Source organism: Pan troglodytes, chromosome 1, assembly GCF_028858775.2.
Source record: "Pan troglodytes isolate AG18354 chromosome 1, NHGRI_mPanTro3-v2.0_pri, whole genome shotgun sequence".
NCBI lineage: Eukaryota > Metazoa > Chordata > Mammalia > Primates > Hominidae > Pan > Pan troglodytes.
The window spans coordinates 128129029-128150961 of NC_072398.2; the positions used below are offsets into that span (position 1 = coordinate 128129029).

A 21933-nucleotide genomic window follows, 5' to 3' on the forward strand; every position below is an offset into this window, starting at 1 on the left:
ATATATTTCACATATATGATCTATTTCATATACATCATATATATTTCACATATATGATCTATTTCATATACATCATATATATTTCACATATATGATCTATTTCATATACATCATATATATTTCACATATATGATCTATTTCATATACATCATATATATTTCACATATATGATCTATTTCATATACATCATATATATTTCATATATATGATCTATTTCATATACATCATATATATTTCATATATATGATCTATTTCATATACATCATATATATTTCATATATATGATCTATTTCATATACATCATATATATTTCATATATATGATCTATTTCATATAGATCATATATATTTCACATATATGATCTATTTCATATATATGATGTATTTCATATATATATATTTATATACATGATACCAATTTCTATTTTAGGTCTTCAAGTAGATGGTGTTTCCCCAACTTCTCATATTCTTTTGGGTTCACTCTGAGTTCCCACATAAAACAGAACTCTCCTCAGGTAGTTTCAGAAGTTTGAGCAGCGAGGCTGGGAAATCTAGTAATTAGCATTACCTTCCTGAGGACTAAAGGGGCAAGGGGCATAAATACTGGTACAGTGCTCAGTGAGGAGCTGTAGTTCTGTAGAAGTACTTTCTAGCAGTGTCAGTAGTGATAAGGGTCCCAGACTACTGTGACAAGCTAGGAAAGTATGGGGGTAAACGATGCCAACCTTTTTCCCTTCCCAACTTCCAAACTCCTGGTTGTAGCTTCCATGTCTGTCCCGGAAACCAACCTGTGGGAGAGTCTGGTGATGCAGACTTTAGGGGTCAGATTCTTGCAGGCACAGAGTAAGAGACAGAAATGTTAGTAATAGGAATTGGGGTGCCAACAGAGAATAACAGGTATTCCTTTATTTAAAAGAAAAACTGACCACTTTCACATAAATTATGCCAGGAAATTCTAGATAAATCCTCTAATTTTCTCAGGTGAAAGTTATTTCAAATTTCTTATATCTTCATAATTGGAATATAGCAGGTAGTAAAGAAATATGTGTCTCATATCTTATTTATTTGTGTATAATAATCTGAATAACCAGACTATAAGTATTTGAAAAGAGGTTTACTTTCCTCCTATTCATAGTGTCGGCATGATACTTTGCCTCCATAAATATTTATTGAATTAATTGATAGATGAATGATTGGTAAACAGTCAAAGACAAATATTCTCAAAGTAACCTGGCTGTTAAAATCCTTGTACAAGTTAGAATTAAAAGTTATAGGAGAAATATAAGTACTATCTTATTTATAATATATCTTAGCCTATTAACTTGTTATAATACATACAAAAGAAAACATTTTGTTTTGGGAAAAAATATAGCTTTTCCTAAAATAACAAACCTATATTGTTATACAACAATGTTGTATAACAGATTGTTTTTGCCTTCAACCAAAATACAGTTTTTCCAAAATATACCCATATCAGTAGGGAATTCTAGCTTTCAATTTTGAGCAAGCCATCCATCGTTTACTGTTCAACGGATATTGCATGTTCAAGGCACAAACTGACTATATTTTGTAGAGGAAACAGGTTTTCACATTTGACACTAAAACATAATTTTTGTTTTCAGAATTTAAAAAAAATAAAAGGTGTGCTGATTATATTATACATATGCATACTTTAAAAGTCCTCTCCGAATTACGTACTTTATAAAGTAGCTGATTTAGGTTTAAAGAGACTTCAATTCTCTAAAGAATGAATGTATCATTCATTGTTATAGAGGATTGCAACAGAGCAAAAATAAGGGACTATTTTAAAAAGACCTGTTATTTCTGGGATAGTACCACTTTATATAAAATTAAAATAATAAATATATAGAAATGCAATTACCAATTATTTATTTTTATTCTCTGACAGGTATTTTCTCTGAGGGACTTAGAACAGGCACCAAAAAAAAAAAGGATGATGCTAAAAATTGATATGTAAAAAGCTGATACCCAAATATCTGGTATTGTGTTGGAGGAATAAACGTGTCAGTTCAACTGTTAACTCTTTATGAAATAGTGAAAATAGTCTATAATTTCTTTCATATTCCAAAAATAACAATTACTTTAAAAATAAATCTAAAATTTACTGCCAAGTTAAATACTATGAAATAAAATGTAAATGTCAAATTCTAATGCTAACTTTGTGAAACAGGCAGTGAAAGTACTACCTAATGCAAAGGCCATATTTGACCTTCACAATGATATTAATTATATGAACTTGTCTTTTGAGTCTAAGTGTTAAAATAAAAGTTAATCATTATGTGTCAATTCAAAATAAAAATATAAAAATTAAAAAGCACATTAAAAATAAATACTGATTAAGAATTTATCATTAATAATTAGCATTCAAATTGAGATGTGCTCTAAATGTAAAATATACATAATCTTTCAAAAACATGGTAGGAATAATAATTAATAGCTTTTATGTTAAATACAAATTGAAATTATATGTTTTGAATATATTATGTAAAATGTATGATAAAAGTTAAAGAAAAATAAAAATATTACATACTTGTTTCCTTACATATGAATAATTTTTCTCAAATTGATTTTTTAAAAAGAGGTCTCAAAATGATTTTCGTTTTGTTTTAAAATCCTCTTTAGTATTTTAAATGTTAATTTCAATCATATTATTTTGGACAACAAATGTTTTTAAATGTATCAGATGAATTTATTTTGGGAGGGGGATCAAACTGTGGTAACATTTTAAATGTTAATTATTTAAAGAAACATTGATATGAAGAATCCTTTTGTAATCTGAGAATCATCTCTAAGTATTTTTTAGAATTGTAATTTAAATTTTTACATAAGAGTTTCCTTAAATCAACAAGGAACTAAACATGTTTAGTCTTGATTCACGTTAACATAAACTGATAAAATGAAACAAAGAATACAAAAAAGTATATAATCTGAGATTATCAGAACATATACTTTAATATATATTTTGAGATTAATATCAGAATAGGTACTTTTTGAACTATATATTTGAACTCTGTCTATATATAATATATATAATTGGAATATATATAAATGTATACACACATAGTTCAAATATTAGGGGTATGTTTTTCTAGCATTTTTTGTTTTCTATTGTTGACATGAAGTAGGATTACAATATAACTTTATTAAGATGGAATTAATGATACAAACAAAATTATTTTAATCTTTTACTAGCACAATAAAATGTATTTTAAAAATAAGACTATTTTATGGATATTTCTTAAAAATTTGTCCTCTTTAAATTCTTTATTTGTAGTTGGAATGATGCTTTTTTACATTTCTTATTTTCTATTTTCTCCAGTGGGCTGAGGGGTGTCTATGATGATGATACTGTCAAGTGTTTAACTTCTGATTACCCTGTATTCTAGCTACTTGCCAAATTAAATCAGCCAATATTTCTACAGCATCTACTTAATACCGGACCCTGGATATAGTCAGTTATTACTTTTGTTATAAATAAACAAATATCCATTTTGTATTTTTTTTCAATTGAAATGACCTTTGCTCTGTTACAAAGACAGAACTTCAGATGAATTAAAAAAAAAACCCTAGTATTAACTGATTTATATTAGTTTTTTAGGGCTGCCATAATAAATTGCCACAGCCTCAGTGGCTTAAATAACAGAAACTTATTTCTTCAAAGTTCTGGAGGCTACCAGTCCAAGATCCAGGTGTTGACAGAGTCGTTTTCTTCTGTCCGAGGGTTCTTGCCTTGGCTTGGAAATGGTTGTCTTCTCCCTGTGTCTTTACATGGTCTTTCCTCTGTGTGTGTTTGTGTCTTACTCCTTTCTTAAAGGAGACCAGTCAGATTGAATCAGGACCATACTAGTGGCTTCGTTTAACCTTAATTACCTTCTTAAAGACCCTGTCTCCAAATACAGTCACAATGTGAGGTACTGGGAATTAGGATTTCAACATACAAATTCGAGGGGACACAATTTAACCCTTAGCACTCAGTCTGGGCAAGCTCATCCTGTTCTTGATAAACAATGAAAAAAATAGGTATAAGATTGCTACAGAAAGAAGTACGGACTGTCATATCAAAGGGAAATTTTCTGCCAATTATTACTGATTCTTGAAACTTGGTTTGGTTTCAATGATGCAATCTGATAGTCTGCAGGTATAGGAGAGATACAGTTCAAAAGTAAATAAAAGTTACTTTCTTAAGTGATAAACTGAACTTACTCCAGAAATGACTGTTAGTTATTGTTCTACTTCTTAGACTTAAGAGATTGATCCTCCAATTTTTTCCTTTTATTGTAGTTCTATTTGAGTAAATGGCTTTGCCATCCTACCATTGCTTACTTGAGAAACTGCAGAATTGCTCTACGTTCCTCTGTAACACTTTGCTCCATCTTTCCTTATCATTCTCGTCTCACTCCATCATCAGCATCCAGTCAGTTTCCAAATCTCACACATATATTTTTTACTAATATATGTACTGTCTGTTCCATCTACTCCATGCCTAGTATGGCTGACTTGGCTTCAATTCTCAACACTTTTATTGAAATCAACTCCTAATTGATTTATCTGACTCCAAACTGGCTGCTTCCAAATTATCCTCCCTTTTGCTGTCAAAGTGATTTTTTAAAAATACAACATTGATCAATCTATTTCATTGATCAGAGTCCTCAAATGACACTCAAATGACATCTTTTGAGTTTCAGTTCACATGTAAGGCTTTTCTTAAATTGGTTCCTAACTTAAAAATAAATATCTACTCTTTACCCTCACTGTTTATCATCACCATATAAGTCCTTCCCTCTAATGTGCTGCATTATATATACTTCTCTCTCTCTCTCACTCTCTCTCTTTTTGGAGAAAGAGTCTGGCTTTGTCGGGCAGGCTGAGTGCAGTGGCAGTGGCGCGATCTTGGCTCACTGTAACCTCCACCTCCCGGGTTCAAGCAATTTTCCTGACTCAGCCTCCCAAGTAGCTAGGACTACAAGCATGCGCCACCATGCCCGGCTAACTTTCGTATTTTTTTTTGGTGGAGAAAGGGTTTCACCATGTTGGTCAGGCTGGCTTTGAAGTCCTGACCTCAGGTGATCCACCCACCTCAGCCTCCCAAAGTGCTAGTATTACTGGTGTGAGCCACTACACCTGACCTACGTCTCTGAATTCGTCATACAGTTTCATCCCTCAAAAGTTTTGTTTAAGATGCTTTTTATGTTTAATGCTATTTTACCTCCATCCCCTTCATTAGGCTAATTCCCATTTGCTTGTAACAAATCAAGATTTTTCCAAGAACCGTTTCATAAAAATGTTCATTCTCATTGAGATACCTGTATGTTGCAAGTTAATGGAGACAAGAATGAACTATAGGAAATTTGGAATCTAGTTTATGGAACAAAATTATAGCTGTGTGATTTACTCTTGCATTTAGGGAGATGAAATATCTAATCTTAGATATTTCTGTAGTTTAATAAGGTATATAGTCAATGGTTACAGTGTTATTTTCCAGATCTTACAAAAAATTGCTCTCTTAGAATAAAAAACTTTAAATGTTAATATTAAAAGTTTAGATCTTGCGAGATTCAGAGTAGAATTGAAAGCCTTGTGGAATTGTGCAGTCACCAGTTGTTAGATTAAAATTTAAGAGAGAAGATCATTTTTCAGTTATAATTGAGCACTGATTCAACATCTGCGTTAACTATTTTAGTTATATCTAAATTTCTTCTGCCTTTTTTGTGATCCTATTAAGTTCCAAACACGTAATCCATCTACAAGTCACATTATTCAATCAGATGGAATTGAACAAGACAGTATCACAGGCTGGTTTTTCATTGCTCATTCTCTAGAGGCAGCTGCTTTGCTGTGCAATTCAGTGGATGCTCAGGCTGAGAACTAACATAAACCAATCACTGGTTGGCTTCACATAAGACAAGGAGTTCAATCTGAAATTCAGATCCTTAACACTAACACATTGACATGTGACCTTAAGACATTAGACCAATATTATTTACCATACTTTTCCAATAAATGTGATTCTTTACACACACACACACACACACACACACAAAATCTAAATGTATCTTTACGTGTGTATTTCATAGACCATTATGTAATTACATTCATAGCACAGAAAATTGAAACAGCTATGCCTTATATAGACTTTATATATATATATATAAATAAAATTATATATATGCAAACCAAAGTAAAAAATGAACAAAAAAAGTTAGCATATGTGCATTATTTGTTTGGTTTTAAAAGTATGCTATTACTTATATAATTTGATTTTGATTAAAAAATAGTGAGATCCTTTTGCAATGCATGTGACATTCACAAGAACATCATCCGTGTAGACAGTTTCTATATAGTTTTCTTACATTTTATTTGCTTTCACTCTACACCCATACTGTCTATAGGCAAACACTATAGTATAAACCCAGTTGACACAGCTGGAGATCACAAAGTAATTGCATCAACTGTACCTTAATCTTGGTTTTGTGGACCATTAAAGGAGGAGGATGCCTTGTATGCTAAAGATGCCAGTTTTACTTAATAACTTTACCTTTTTTAGCTGTGAAAATTTTTATGGCACTATTGAATCTAAATATTTATAGTTCATTCAATCTGTAACAATGCACTTGTTTACAGAGTGTCTTAAAACATGTCATATGATTAACATAAAACACTGTAAAATGCCTTCTGGGAAAAATAGGACTGTAAGTTTTTTATTGAATTTTTCCAGTTTCTTTCTAGTATATTTTATGACTATTAAACACCTGAAATAGGAATTTGTATTGGAAAAGTTGGCAGGATTCCATTTAGTCAAGTTAGGACTGTAAATAGAATAGTAATTACTTAAACCAGCATTACTTAAAAATATATATTATTTAAAAGTACTATAAACATACATGATGCATATATAGATATATATTTATATTATATATAATATATATTTATATACATAAGTATCATATATATATATACGATAGCAACTTTTTTGTTTTTCAGCAAGAGATTCACTTGATTCATTATAATTTGTATATGATTAAGTATGGCATTCTAGAATTTCTATCCCTGGAAAGGAACTTAGCTATTATCTCTCAGTGCATTCATTTTACAAATGATAAATTAAGTGATGCACAATTCCAAGTAGTTAATGGCAAAGCTAGGAGAAAATTTAGGAAGCAGAGTTTCTAATCAAAACCCTCAGTGATTCCATTACTCAGTCATATTGTCATGTACTCAATAGTGCCTCCTTATTTGTTTTAAATATTAATAATTTTGTATTCAAATTTCTCTTTGCTATTTTTCATTTATAACAATTCAGGTATGGTTACTCAGTGTTCTGAATTGTTCAGTTGGAATTTGAGAAATACTATCAGTATATTTTAAGAACTTGTATTTATTTGCTATGCGTCTATTTAAAATTAGTAGGTATTAGACAATATTAGAGATGCTCCTACTTAAAAATAATTTACAAAAAAACTCAGAAACTAATTTTATTAGTTATTTATATTATCTCATGACATGTAAAAATAAATATTTTCAAGTTTAGAAGTACGAATAATACTTATGATGATTTTAAATATGGTTGTCTAGATGAATATTTTCTACTTTTGCTTTATGTTATGCTTCATCATAAATTAAAGAAGATGTTTCCTTATTTGGGTGTTACTAGGACATAATAGCATATTACATGTATTTTTAAAGCACTATTTGAGAGAGTGAATGAATTAAAAACGATTAAATAAAATGAGTAAAAAACTTGCATAAATATAGCACAATCTGAGATATCAGTGGAGATATTTCTGAAGTCCACAAAATTTATCATGAAGATGAATAAACATAATATTTCATTTATGTCAGCACAATTTTTATTAGTGGATGTGTGTTTTTGAGTCATTTTTGTGATGTAATGTTGCTCATTTTTGTGTTGATAATGAGACATTCTAGATGAAGATTAACAGGTAGTTGGCAATAAGAATTTAAATGTCAAAATATGGATCAAAAGGGGATCAGGTTAAAACACTAAAAAGAAGATTTAAAATGAGATGCCCATAAGGAGACTTGAAAGGCTCAAACATTAATCTGATCATGTAGGATACCTGTGTGACTGTCCAGGAAAGACCTGAGGAGAAGGCCCTGCTATTTCAAATATGGTTGACTTTGAGGATCTACCTAGCAAAAAGTGAGAGCTAAGACAGTGTTGTAAACTGTAGGAGTGTTGAAAGTGTTTGCCAAGGAACACAGAAAGGCTCTTGGGATACTAATTGGTTCCATTCAATTCCAAGATTTAAGGAAATCTCACTCTAATCATTTACTCATCATTAACCTAACCAAACAGAGACCTCGTTGGCCACAGGCAGCAAAGACTACTTACTTACAGAATTACTTCAAGGAAATCACTAAATGAACAAGCACCAACAACTACAAAGAAAAATAACAGTAGGCCTGGCGGAAGGGGAGGATAGTATCTGATTTCAGGGTTGTTATTTAATATGTTCAACTTTCAACAAAAATACTTCAACATCATGAGACAGAAAAAAAAAATGAAAATTATGTGCCATACAAAGTAAAAAGCAAAGCAAAACAGTTAAGAGGATCTGTCCTTGAAGAAGCACAGACACTGGACTTCCCCAACAAAGACATTAAATGAACAATTATGGATATGTTAAAAAAAACATTAAAAAGATGACTAAATAACTAACAGCAAGTATGATAATGTTGTCTTACCAAATAGAAAGTAGCAATAAAGATATATACTACTAAAAATACTAAATTGTAGTACTGTAGTTGAAAAGTATAATATACAATGAAAAATTGACTAGAGAAGTTCAACAAAGAATTTGAGCTGACAAAATAAAGAATCAGTGTACTTGAAGATAAATCAGTTGATATTATCTACAATGAGAATAAAGGGAAAAAAAACACTTTAAAAAAAGTTGACAGCCTCAGTGCGGGACACCACCGAACATTCCAAAATAGGCATAGTAGGAGTCCCAGAAAGAGTAAGGGCAGAAAACATATTTAACAAAGTAATGACTGAACACTTCTCAAAGTTGATGAAACACCTTAATCTACACGGTCAAGACTCTCAACAACTTAATCTGATAAACTTGTAAAATCTACATCCAGATACATCATAATCAAACATCAAAAAACAAAGACTGTGAGAGAATCTTCAAAACTTCAAGAGTGAAGTGACTGATAACATATAAACGATTCTCATTTAGATTAATAGCTGATTCCCTACCATATACTGTGGAGGGCATGAAGTAGTAGGGTAACATATTCATAGTTCTGGGGGGAAGGGGGAAAGACTTCATCAAAAAATTTTATAGCCAGCAAAACTGACTCTCAAACGCAAAGGAAACAGCCAGGTGCAGTGGCATGCTCTTATAGACCCAGCTAATTAGGAGGCTGAAGTCGGAAGATAGCTGGAGTCCAGGATTTCAATACCAGCTTTGGGCAACATAATAAGACACCATCTCTTAAAACAAAGAAAAATTAAGACATTCCCATATTTAAAAGAATGTTCACTAATAAAGTTCCCTTTCAAGAAATATAAAGTCTCTTAGATTGAAATGGAAGATTACTGGACACTAACTCAAATAAAGAACACTGGTACAGTTATCTGGGAAAGGTAAATATAAAAGATTGTTCTTGTTTCTAATACTTCTCTTTTTAGATTAAAAACAAAATTGCATAAAACAATAATTATAAAACTGTGTTGATAGGCTCATAGTATATAAAGATGTAATTTATACAACAATAATAGCTACAAGGTGGGAGGAGGGATTAGAGCTACATAAGATCACATTTTTGTGTAGGATTGACATGAAGTTAGTATTAATTTGAAAAAGGTTGTAATAAAGTAATAATAATTCTACGAGTAACCACTAACAAAACCTATGAGGCTATAGTAAAAACATAAGAGAAGTAAAATTTTAAAATAGTAAATATCTATTCAACGCAAAAAAAGGCAGTAATGGAAGAATAACGTAATATTAATACAAAGGCAGAAAACGTAGAAAACAAATAGCAAAATAATAAATGAAAACAACTCAAATTTCCAGAAACTGATAAATAGATAAACTGCGGCATGTCCATAAAAGGGAATGTTACTTGAAAAGAAGAATGAAGTACTAACACATGGTACAACGTGGATCAATCTTGAAGACATTATGATAAATGAAAGAAGCCAATTGAAAAAGGCCACATGTTGTATGGTTGAATTTAGGTGAAATGCCCAAATTTTACAAGGGGCCGGGAAAAGGGAAGGATAGAGAGTGACTGACACTGGTTGCAGGGTAACTTTTAGGTGTCATGAAATTTTTCTGCAATTAGTAGTGATGGTTGGACAAGGCTGTGACTGTACTAAGCCCACTGTATTGTAAATTTTAAAAGAATGGATTTTATATTTGAATTAATTAAATCCATTATAACTGATTTTATATGTGAATAGTGTGAACAGCTCAATAACTTATTTTTAAAGAAGAGAAATGTAAGCATAGAAATATAAATTTTTGAACCTTAAAAATAAATCCTAATTCTAAGGGTGAGAATGAACACAGTTTTAGACAGAAGAAAGAATGATACAAATAAAAATAAGTGCCAACCACACCACAGGTAGTAACCACAGTATTTACTAAGAAATTGCCTGCTAGGATTAAACATCTTAATTCTGATTAAATAACTTATACTCAATTCTAATTAACTAATTAACTTATTCCTTTCTTGGCACTTCTCACACTATTTGGTTATATCTTTTCAAGTTATTAATTTTATTCCACCTTATGCTATAGTTTAAATATTCTTAACCACTAACTTACACTCTCCAAAGTGCAAAGATTATATCAAATATGTGTTTCTACACCCACAGGTTCAATATTTTGTGTATAATACTTTCTCAGTAAGTATCTGTTAATAAAAAAATAAATATTGTGGTATAAATGTAGAATGAATTATTTCCACATTCTTTAATTTTTAAAGATTTTTGTAATTTAATTTCCATATTTTTATCAAGTTCTAAATAATCCCTGTTGATAAGATGCAAAGAAAGCTAGAATGACTTTTAAGTTATTAAATATGGAGTTGGGAGTTTTATGAATCAGATTTATGTGCTCAAACTTACAGGGAATTGAATGCTCAAGTTAAATGGCTATCAGCCCAGATATTACTCTAGGCCTGAGTGTAATTCTGAATTAATATGGTCATGACACACAGATTTATATTAAATTAGTTTCATGATGAAATAAAGTCCAGATGGAAGTAGTCACATTACGTCAAGAGCAGAATATTTGGATTTTTCTCCTGTTAGCACAGTTTCCAAAAGCTCTTGAAATTAAAACTCTTTAGGTAATTCTATTATTAAATATTACTAATGTTTTGATTTTATTGAAATCATACAAATTTATTGATAGGTGATGTTTAATGTATCCTTAGGAACTCCTTTTTTTCTTAATATAAATGCATCAAACTCATGCTTTTTTTATTTTTAATTTGGATTTTTCTAGTGTCTTCATTTCTCATTCATCTTTGTAGGTAGGGATTTCTTTTGATACTAATTTTTCTAACAGAACATAATAGTTGGATCTATATATTTACTCTAAAAATTTCATATAAATTTCCTAACAATAATTCCTTTTAAGCCTATTGAGCTTTTTACTTATTTAGTATTACTATTACGTTACTGTCTTTATATATGCACAGTTTTTAAAATGTGTACTTTTAATATTAGCCTTTTGCTCACATTTTATTTGTTCTTTACCATGCAGTATAAATTACCAATGGAGTAAAATTGAGTTTTGAAAAATGAATGAATGTAGTATAGATTTCCTGAGCCAGAAGATAACATAGAATAACAGCCTAATATTTGCAGCCGATTTGTAAAATAGGTGTTTCTCTTTCAATCCTGTAAGACTCTTCTTAACATTGAAATATAAGTAGGTCATTTTTCTTCTTCAAATATTTAAAAATAAACCACATCTCGCTTTGGTATATGTGTACTTTAATATGCTAACTGAATCTGTGTCTGTTTGTTTTTGTTTTTGTTTTTTTTCCCAGGGGGACATCCAGCAGTTTTTGATCACAGGTGATCCCAAGGCAGCATATGACTACTGTGAGCATTATAGTCCAGACTGTGACTCTTCAGCACCCAAGGCTGCTCAAGCTCAGGAACCTCAGATAGATGAGGTGAGGAGCACAAGACCAGAGAAGGTCTTCGTATTTCAGTGATATGGACATAGCAGTGCAGTTTTTGAACTTACACTTATTTATTCCATTTTAATTAAACTATGCTTTGTATTTTAATTGTGTTGTAGTATTTCCAGGAAAAAGTGACTTGAATATATTTGCTACTTGTTTTCTTGCTGTTTAAGCATTTTATTACATAAATTTATTAGCAATAGTGGTGCTTCACTTGTATACTGTGTATATGCACATATTCCATTTTGGAGGGGGTGAGAAGAAGATAATATCTAATAGCGATATTTCGACCATTAGCATTTAAATAATTAACAGCCTCAAGATAGAGTAACATATTTTCTGGTGTACATGCCATCTCCCTAGGCCTTTGGCAATGCATACAAATGAGAAAGTGACATTAGAACTATCTTAAAGTTTTCAGGCTGTGTTGAACAATTAGAGGGTTTTTAAAAAAAAATTTTCTCATAGGAAAATTTAAAAGCATGTGAAATGGAAGGAATTTAAGCCTCAGTTGGGAGCAAAACTATATTTTTGGATTTTTTTTTTTTGGATTTTGAATTTTTAAGACTTAGAGTTTTAAAAAGGAAGTAGAAATTTGAAAATATCAAAACTGTTCTAAAAATGAATCAGGTAGTATTTTTCTTCCCTTTTAAATGTACTATTAGGTGCCACCATTTGAGTTTTACTGTTTACAATGGGTCAAAATCTTTTATCTTATTGTTAGCTCTGCATGTGAATTCAGGTTGGATTTTTCACTTTCAATGCTAGAAGTATGTTTTTGACACTACTTTACTTTTTAAAGTTTAATAATGAATTCTGTTGCACTGATATTTTCCATGACTTAATGTTAGTTTTTGTTTAAAAAACAGGGTAAAAATTTTAAGAACCTAACAGGAAGGCAAATATGAGAGTGTAAAGATAAATTACTGGGATATTTTATTTACCTGTTTCACAGTTATCATGTACTTCATTCTTTTTATTCTCTCATGATTCACCAAATATGTTTTCTGTGAATTCTGAAGTGATAGATAAAATAATTATCAGGTTTAGTGTTTTTATATGTTAGAGGTTATGTGCTGACTTAATATTAAAATTTATAGCATTTACTGTATATTTTCAAGGTTGATGAGATCTGTTTTGCTCCTTTATAAAGAAAGATAAGGCATTTTATTCTTTTTAGCAACAGATATGGCTCTGAGTTTTGGAAGAAGGGAGGTTTGCATTCTTAATATATCACTTTGAGGTGTTTTGTTCCCATGTTGTAATGCTATTATGTCAGGTAAGCTGTTATTTTATCAGGGTAATTTGTATCCATCTTCTTAAGTTCATTTAAAAATGAACTTGCCATTTACTATTTTAGTTGTTGACATGTATATTTAACATTCTGTTGAGATGTCAAACTTGGTTTTACTAGAAGCATTTGATGAGAAAAACAGCACATTGTTACAGTAGAAACTGCATGACAATCTGGTTGGGTAATGCAATAATATATAGCATTTTTACCTTTTTTTAGATTGAGTAAGTCATAATGAAAAAGTTTTTTCTTTAAGAAAGAATTAGCTTTCCCTTTTTTCTCTAACTCTAAATTATGTTGATCCTTCAATAATAAGATAAACATCTATACCAGCATCAAAAACTATTTAATTGAATTAGTAAGTAGTGCTTATATTAATTTTAAACTATATCCATTAATATGTCATTATATGATAAAAACGCATATTAATAATTCATCTTCAGAAGTTCTACCTATATAAATTAATAATGCAATGTTGGTTGCCAATGAATAAAGAACATAAAGTGCAATATGGAGCATCAGCCATACATGTACTTTATATTACTTAATTGTTCACTAATAAACTTCTGGCATTGCATGTTTATTATTCTAATTTGGATCAATAAATATGTCAATTTATTTTATAAGTCAACCTATATGCTTTTTTCAGCTTATAATTTTGTCTACTTAGTATCCTCTAAGTAGCATATCCTAATCTATTCTTAAGATTCATATTGTTATATGCTTGACATAACTTTACAACCATCACCATGGAGAAAGAGATCTATAATGTAGACAGATTTTAATTTAATCATAATATCATCACATTTTAATTTTATTTGAACCTACACAGTGCCATTTAAATAGGTGACAAGCTAATATTAAAATTATGATGGAGTTGGGATTTTCTTATCAAGTGAAATTATCTTCCTATCTTATAAAAAATTAGATGTTAAATCTATATGATTCCTTTTGATATTCTTTCTTAAAAAAGGATGAAAACAGAAAATGAAGTGACAATCTTTTATAAAGGAATTTACAAAACCATTAGCTTTTCAAAATATATTATCTTTTCACTTAATATGTATCATACATTCATTAGATGCACAGGTTTTTACTGATGTCACCAGTTTTCTTACAAATTATGTAAGAACAAACATTATGACATCTCTGGAAGATCCTTTCTCCTAACCTACTCTAATTTCTGTTAGAATACCGACAAAGTTGAAATTATTCCATTACTGCCTGTCTTTTTGCATATATTTGTCTGATTGATTATAACTAGTTCTTTTTTCTCTACTTGTCTCAAGCCATCCTTAGAATTCCATAATGAGGGGAGAGAATTATCTCCAAAAATATGTTATGAGGCTTTACGTAGCAATGTATATATATATTGCGATATATACTAAGCAATGTCTTGAGTATATTCATGACCACCACACGGAGGAAGCTGTGCAGATAAAGGAGAACCAGGAGTGAATAAGCTCTAAAAGAAAGATGTGCCGGCTGGGCGCAGTGACTCACGCCTGTAATCCCAACAATTTGGGAGGCCGAAGCGGGCGGATCACCTGAGGTCAGGAGTTCAAGAGCAGCCTGGCCAACTTGGTGAAACCCTCTCTCTACTAAAAATGTTAAAAAAAGTTAGCCGGGCATGGTGTCAGGCGCCTGTAATCCTAGCTACTCGGGAGGCTGAGGCAAGAGAATCGCTTGAACCCGGGAGGTGGATGTTGCAGTGAGCCGAGATCATGCCACTTGCACTCCAGCCTGGGCGACAGAGCGAGACTCCATCTCAAAAACAAAACAAAACAAAAAACAAACAAACAAAAAACAGAAAGATATGCTTTAGTGTCTAGGGCAGTTAACATGTTATTTCCTCCATTATTTCATAACCAGCCTGGTTAGTCAACATTTGGAGAGTTTAAATAAAGGACAGAATTATGAAAGTTAGAAGATAATTTGTCCTATAAGAGAAAAACATGATATAAAATTGACTACTTTGGTACAGGTCTGTATATATCCTTGAATAGCAGATTTCAATTAAAATACATTTAAGTTGTCCAGGTTTAAAATTGGCCCTTTATGCGTTTACTTATTGTTTTTGTAATTCATAACTCTTCTTAAGCTACTAGAGCTTATTATTAGAAGGCACTGTGATCACAATTTTCTAAAACATTTGTGGTCAACAGTTCTTTTGCTGGAAGATTAAAAGGGAATGGTTAAAATGCAAAGAGAGATCCAGTTGAGACATAATTGGAATTGTATCAAATACACTACTTAAGGAATTATGTGTAGATTGCCCCTGGAAAATATATATTAAGTATACATATTATATGTATTATCATATATGTTTGCCCTAGGCAATTATATATAAATTGCCCCTGGCATGCATGCATATATATATATATATATTTTAGAGTTTTAACTTGTTGAGTTTACTGCTTTTTATGCTACATATGACTTAGTGTATTTATTTTTATTAAAAACTGAATTTAACTTATGTTTAATAATATCTATATTCTTGATTGAAAATTAAAATTTTTATAAAGATATTGAGCTTTGGATTTGAGCACATTATTTTGCTCATTATTTAATATGTACAATTGTCTTTTAACTCCCTCTATTAAGAAACATATCTCTCCTTAAAAGCTTTTAATACAGAAGAAATTAGTATAAAATACTATTTCCAGTGTGAATTTATTATAAGTATTTTAAGAAAGCTAAGTGTTATGCCTTTTTTCAATAGAGAAAAAGGCAGTAATTTTAAATTTTAAAATTATGTATTAATTATCAGCACATCTAATTTTGAATCTTTTAATGTCTCACAAGGATTTTGTGCTCTTTTTGATCTTAGGAAAGTCTAAAGGAAATTAGGAATTTCTTAATACATTTTAGATTTTATTTTCCCATTGGTTACAGTATTTCAAATACAGTATATACTTATTTCATATTCTTTGTATTCCCTTTCCCTCCTCCCCTCTTTCCCATCTCTCAATAGATATGAAAATCCTTTCATACTTAGGAAGACTACTCTCTACATTTTTATTTTTAGATATGTAGCTTAATTTAAAATTCTCATTGAAATTACTGTAGAGCTCTTATAGAGAAACATTGCATAGCAATTTTTACAAATCAAAATTAATGAATATTTGACATCTATGTCCAAGTACATAATTACTGTGTTTCAATTAACATTCCATAATTAAGAGTTTGAATTATTATTCCAAATTTTTTGTTTTCTCGTGATACTAACCACTATTCTGCTCCTAGGAAATGTGCTTTGTCACTCCTATGTTATTATACTCTGTATAAGACAGTATAATACTTCTATGTAATACAAAAATAACTCATCAATAACATTAATTTCTTATCTCTTAACATTTACACTATGTAAAAGTTAAGATGGTTCTCACTTTGTGAATAGTATTTTGCCACTAACACAATTGCCTGATATTTTTTCCTTTGCAATGTAGTATGCACCAGAGGATATAATCGAATATGACTATGAGTATGGGGAAGCAGAGTATAAAGAGGCTGAAAGTATAACAGAGGGACCCACTGTAACTGAGGAGACAATAGCACAGACGGAGGTAAAAACAAAGCAGTGCCTGTGTATGTGGTGTCCTGCTGTTCGTCATCCTGTGGTTCCTTATGTTGACTGTTCCTCAAACTTACCATAAACCTTTCATTCATCTTATTTCTCTGAACCAATAACTGTGATTTTTATTTGACAGTAGCCGTTTTGAAGAATGATGTCCATTTCACTTTTGCTTAGCCTTCCTTTCATCTATGCTCTATATTTCCCTCCTCGTTTATTTATGTTTTCCATTCCATCTTTCACCACATTTTACAGAAAAAGAAATCCAATTTCAAAAAGAAGACGAGGACAGTGGCTACTAACTCAAAGGAAAAATCCAAAAAGTTTACACCCCCCAAATCTGAAAAATTTTCATCCAAGAAGAAGAAAAGTTATCAAGCATCAGCAAAAGCCAAACTAGGGGTAAAGGTAGCAAAGAAAAAGCAATCAAGATCTATCCTAGATAAGCTGGAAGATCTCTGATCATGAGTCATAGTCTTAACCCAACTAGATAAATACTCACTTGGCTAATACTGTAGCCCAATTAAATCACGATTTCCATACATTTGGGATCACCTTACATGTTTACTAATTCTCTTCTGAATTTACCATTAGGCAAATATCGTTGATGATTTTCAAGAATACAACTATGGAACAATGGAAAGTTACCAGACAGAAGCTCCTAGGCGTGTTTCTGGGACAAATGAGGTAATACGTATAGACAGTATTAAATCACAGTCCCACTTTTTAAATATGTAATTTATTTTGATATACTTCACTCTGGAAGAATCTATAATTTCTCAAACATCTGATGTTTTTATTCTTTTACTAAAGTAAGAGAAACAATAGCAATGGTTCACTGTTACTAAAAGCAGTTCATCTGAAATCAATGCCAATTCAGGTTTTGCATGACTCTTTGCTTCATGCAGATGCTAAATTGATCAAACTGAATTGGCCGCTATTATTTTCTTAATTGCTCCTGGAATTGAGCAAGCTTTTCAACATGTTGTGACTAAGGGTATTCACAACATGTTTCTTCTGTGAGAAGAATCCTCTAAAGTGAAAATTGTATCATCAAAGGATACAATTAGAATTTTACTCCCTCTGATGAATAATCATGCATTTTATGACAGCAAGCATTTTGAGAAAATGTAGTCTTAGTGGACTTAAATAACTATTTACATTTTCAAAGTTGTTAGGAATGTGATATTAATTCTTATTAAACTAATATATTTTAATCTTTCCATTATTTTCTATGAAAATATTTAAGTACATGTAGGTAAAAATTAATCTTCCTGAAATTCATATTTCACATGCATTCTGATCATGAAGAATACAACATACAATTCAGTTTAACTTTGTTAAATATCTGATATACATTTTGGTATAATTTTATCAGGAAATGAATATAAGAAATGTAATTTAGTTTTAGGAAAATTTATGTAAAATGTCTCTCAATTAGGCAAATAGATTTATGTGAAAACACAAAATTGAGAATAATAAATGTTTAGGGTGAGAATGGATTTTAACTTTCTTTTAGATGAAATTAATAATTTTCAAAAAAATGAGTATTTTGATTCAAGATGTCCATTTACCTAACCAAATTCATCCAGCATTTTAGTTCAGAGCTATGATTATAGCAATATTCTCACCATAGATATTATGCAGTCTCTGTAGAGAGCATATACTCCTTATCTAAGAATCCAAAAAAAATTATGGTTATTGGACATTTAATTTTAGTGAAAAATTACTCATCATTTATCTACATATTTTCATTCACAAGATTGTGTAATACTATTATCTAATATTACTCTATCATCTAGATTTACTATGGAATAGAAAATGAGTTACTTAAAAATGAAATTTACAAATTGGCAAGATAAGCCTAGGCAATACAATAAGATCCTGTGTTTACAAATAAATCAATCAATGAATAAGCTGGGCATGCTGGTGCATGCCTGTAGTCCCAGCTACCCAGGAGGCTGAGGCAGGACGATCATGTAAGCCCAGGAGTCCCAGGCTGCAGTGAGGTATGATTGTACCACTCGACTCCAGCCCGGGTGACAGATTGAGACCCCATCTCAAAAAATAAAAAGTAACAAGATAAGTTATTTAATTTGAGCCTCATCATGATCATAATAAAACCAAATATTCACATGATAAGTCGGATTCAGGTTTATTCTACTAGTAAGGAATTATGAGAAAAAAAGGTATCAGTTTTTATCTATGTCTCTGAGGAAGTATTATTGACATAATTCTTACTTTTAAGTATTAATTAATATTTATTCCTTACTCTTCTTGAGAATTGTACAGTGATATTTTATATTTCATTGTCTTAAATGTTGCTAGCTATCATTTATTTTATTTGCTTTAAAGAACTCTTTGGTGTAATACTACTTCCCTACATATGAGATACTCTGCATAATCATTGTAATGATACATCTCTATTTATACTGATATTGGTATATTATTATTTTATTTATGGGATGAGACTCAAACTTATATGGCTTATCCTTTTAGCAAATGTATTTCATAATGATGTTCTGTAAGATTTAAAAATTAGGCAAAGCTGCCAGGGTGTGGTGGCTCACGCCTGTAATCCCAACACTTTGGGAGACCAAGGTGGGTGGATCACCTCAGGTCGGGAGTTCGAGACCAGCCTGATCAACATGGAGAAAACCCATCTCTACCAAATATACAAAATTACCCAGGCATGGTGGTGCATGCCTGTAATCCTAGCTACTCGGGAGGCTGAGGCAGGAGAATCTCTTGAACCCAGGAGGTGGAGATTGCTGTGAACCAAGATTGCACCCTTGCACAACAAGAGTGAAACTCCATCCCTCTCAAAAAAAAAAAAAGAAAGAAAGAAAGAAAAAAACATTAAGCAAAGCTTTAACTCCATACCTTTTTTATTGTTCAAATCTTAAACTGTGAAGTAAATATGAAATTGACTAACATGTTTTTTCCAATGGAACAAGCAAATACACATGTTAATTCCATGTGAATATTTGCAGTTTATTGGAGAAAGTGCTTTGAAAGCAATATCTCTTTGTACATAGCAATGTACAAATATATTTCTTTCAATGATACTGAAAGCCTACTTTCCAGGTGTTTAGAGTTGCTTGAGTAGTAACAAAATCGCATCCCATCACACGCCATCAAATTGTAATTTAAATGCTTACCTTGCTTTACTAACAATAAACTTCATGTTCCTCAATTCCTTGCAATTTAAATTAATAGCCAAATCCAGTTGAAGAAATATTTACTGAAGAATATCTAACGGGAGAGGATTATGATTCCCAGAGGAAAAATTCTGAGGATACACTATATGAAAACAAAGAAATAGACGGCAGGGACTCTGATCTTCTGGTAGATGGAGATTTAGGCGAATATGATTTTTATGAATATAAAGAATATGAAGATAAACCAACAAGCCCCCCCAATGAAGAATTTGGTCCAGGTGTACCAGCAGAAACTGATATTACAGAAACAAGCGTAAGTTGATACTACGCACTGTGTCATTGTATGTCTTATTTATGAGATATTTTTATGTCCATGTCCATCTTAATGTCTTTTCAGGTTTAAAATGCAGGTTGAATTTTTATGTAAATTATGAATGCCTATTACCACTAGGACACCTTGTTAGATTCTTTCACATGGGAATCTTCAGCAGTTGTATCTTTGGCCGTACTTTTGGAGTCATTATTTGAAAGTAAAATCTTGAATAGAATTGCATCAGAAATTTTGTCATTGATAAAATTAAACCGTAGTTGTTTTTATTCCAAGTAGCAAGTCTGATTTTTTATTTCTGATTTTTAGACTATTTTTTAAATTTAATTTGATGACATTTCTTAATGCCTGGGAATAATAACTGACATCTATAGATGTCATTATAAAACATGTTTATAAGAGGCGATCGTTTAATCTCATTTTAAGATTCAGTATTAATGCTTCTTATGCCTCTCTTTTAATTTTTGCCATATTTAAGCCTTCAATAGGTCTTCATATTTAAAAATATATTTTAATAGGTTGTTTTAAATGTGTTTAGTTTACTAAATTATCTTTTTAAAAACAAATGGCTGGCCGGGTGCTTTGGTTCACACCTGTCATCCTAGCACTTTGGGAGGCAGAGGCGGGCGGATTACCTGAGCTCAGGCGTTCTAAACCAGCTTGGGCAACACGGCGAAAACCCATCTCTACTAAAAATACAAAAAAAAAAAAAAAAAAAAAAAAAAAAAAATTAGCTAGGTGTGGTGGCGGGCGCCTGTAGTCTCAGCTACTCGGGAGGCTGAGGCAGGAGAATGGCGTGAACCCGGCAGGCGAGCTTGCAGTGAGCGGAGATCGAGCCACTGCACTCTAACCTGGGCAACAGAGGGAGACTCTGTCTCCAAAAAAGAAAGAAGAAAAAAAGAAGAAGAAAAGAAAGAAAGAAAGAAATAGTCTTACAGACATTTAGGCTGTTTTGAATATTTCATTCAACAGATAAATGGCCATGGTGCATATGGAGAGAAAGGACAGAAAGGAGAACCAGCAGTGGTTGAGCCTGTAAGTAGTGGTGTGAATGCACTTTAAAGATTGGTAAAATTGCTTATGAGCCACGATTACGTTAAATTGTTATGTATGTTCGTGTTTTACCAATGATAATCTTGATGTCCAGATGTTTGCAATTCACCACAAATAAGTAAGTTAATAAGGTCTTGTCTAGAAAGGAGAATTTCAATAAAACAAAACATTATAGAGCTGCAGAAATTCAGAATTTGAAAGTAGCTGAAATTTGTCTTGTCTAATTCTCTCATTTTAAAACTAAAGAACCAGAGATCTAAAGGACTTAAGTAATTTTCCTGAGGTATCAAATGTTTGATCAATGCGATATAATAGGACTTTTA

At 31.2% G+C, this 21933-nt stretch overlaps 1 protein-coding gene across 2 annotated transcripts in view; it reads left to right on the forward strand.

The window, feature by feature from the left end:
• COL11A1 (collagen type XI alpha 1 chain) overlaps positions 1 to 21933 on the forward strand; it is a 232057-nt gene that overhangs the window by 66861 nt on the left and 143263 nt on the right. The window contains exons 5-9 of one of the 2 annotated variants that reach the window (XM_001140143.6): positions 12060 to 12188; positions 16944 to 17060; positions 17663 to 17755; positions 20288 to 20542; positions 21530 to 21592. In XM_001140143.6, coding sequence (XP_001140143.1) covers positions 12060 to 12188; positions 16944 to 17060; positions 17663 to 17755; positions 20288 to 20542; positions 21530 to 21592 — 657 coding nt within the window. Of the gene's footprint in view, positions 1 to 12059; positions 12189 to 16943; positions 17061 to 17323; positions 17477 to 17662; positions 17756 to 20287; positions 20543 to 21529; positions 21593 to 21933 lie in introns of both variants that reach the window. The other variant, XM_001139974.6, reaches the window with a different exon arrangement.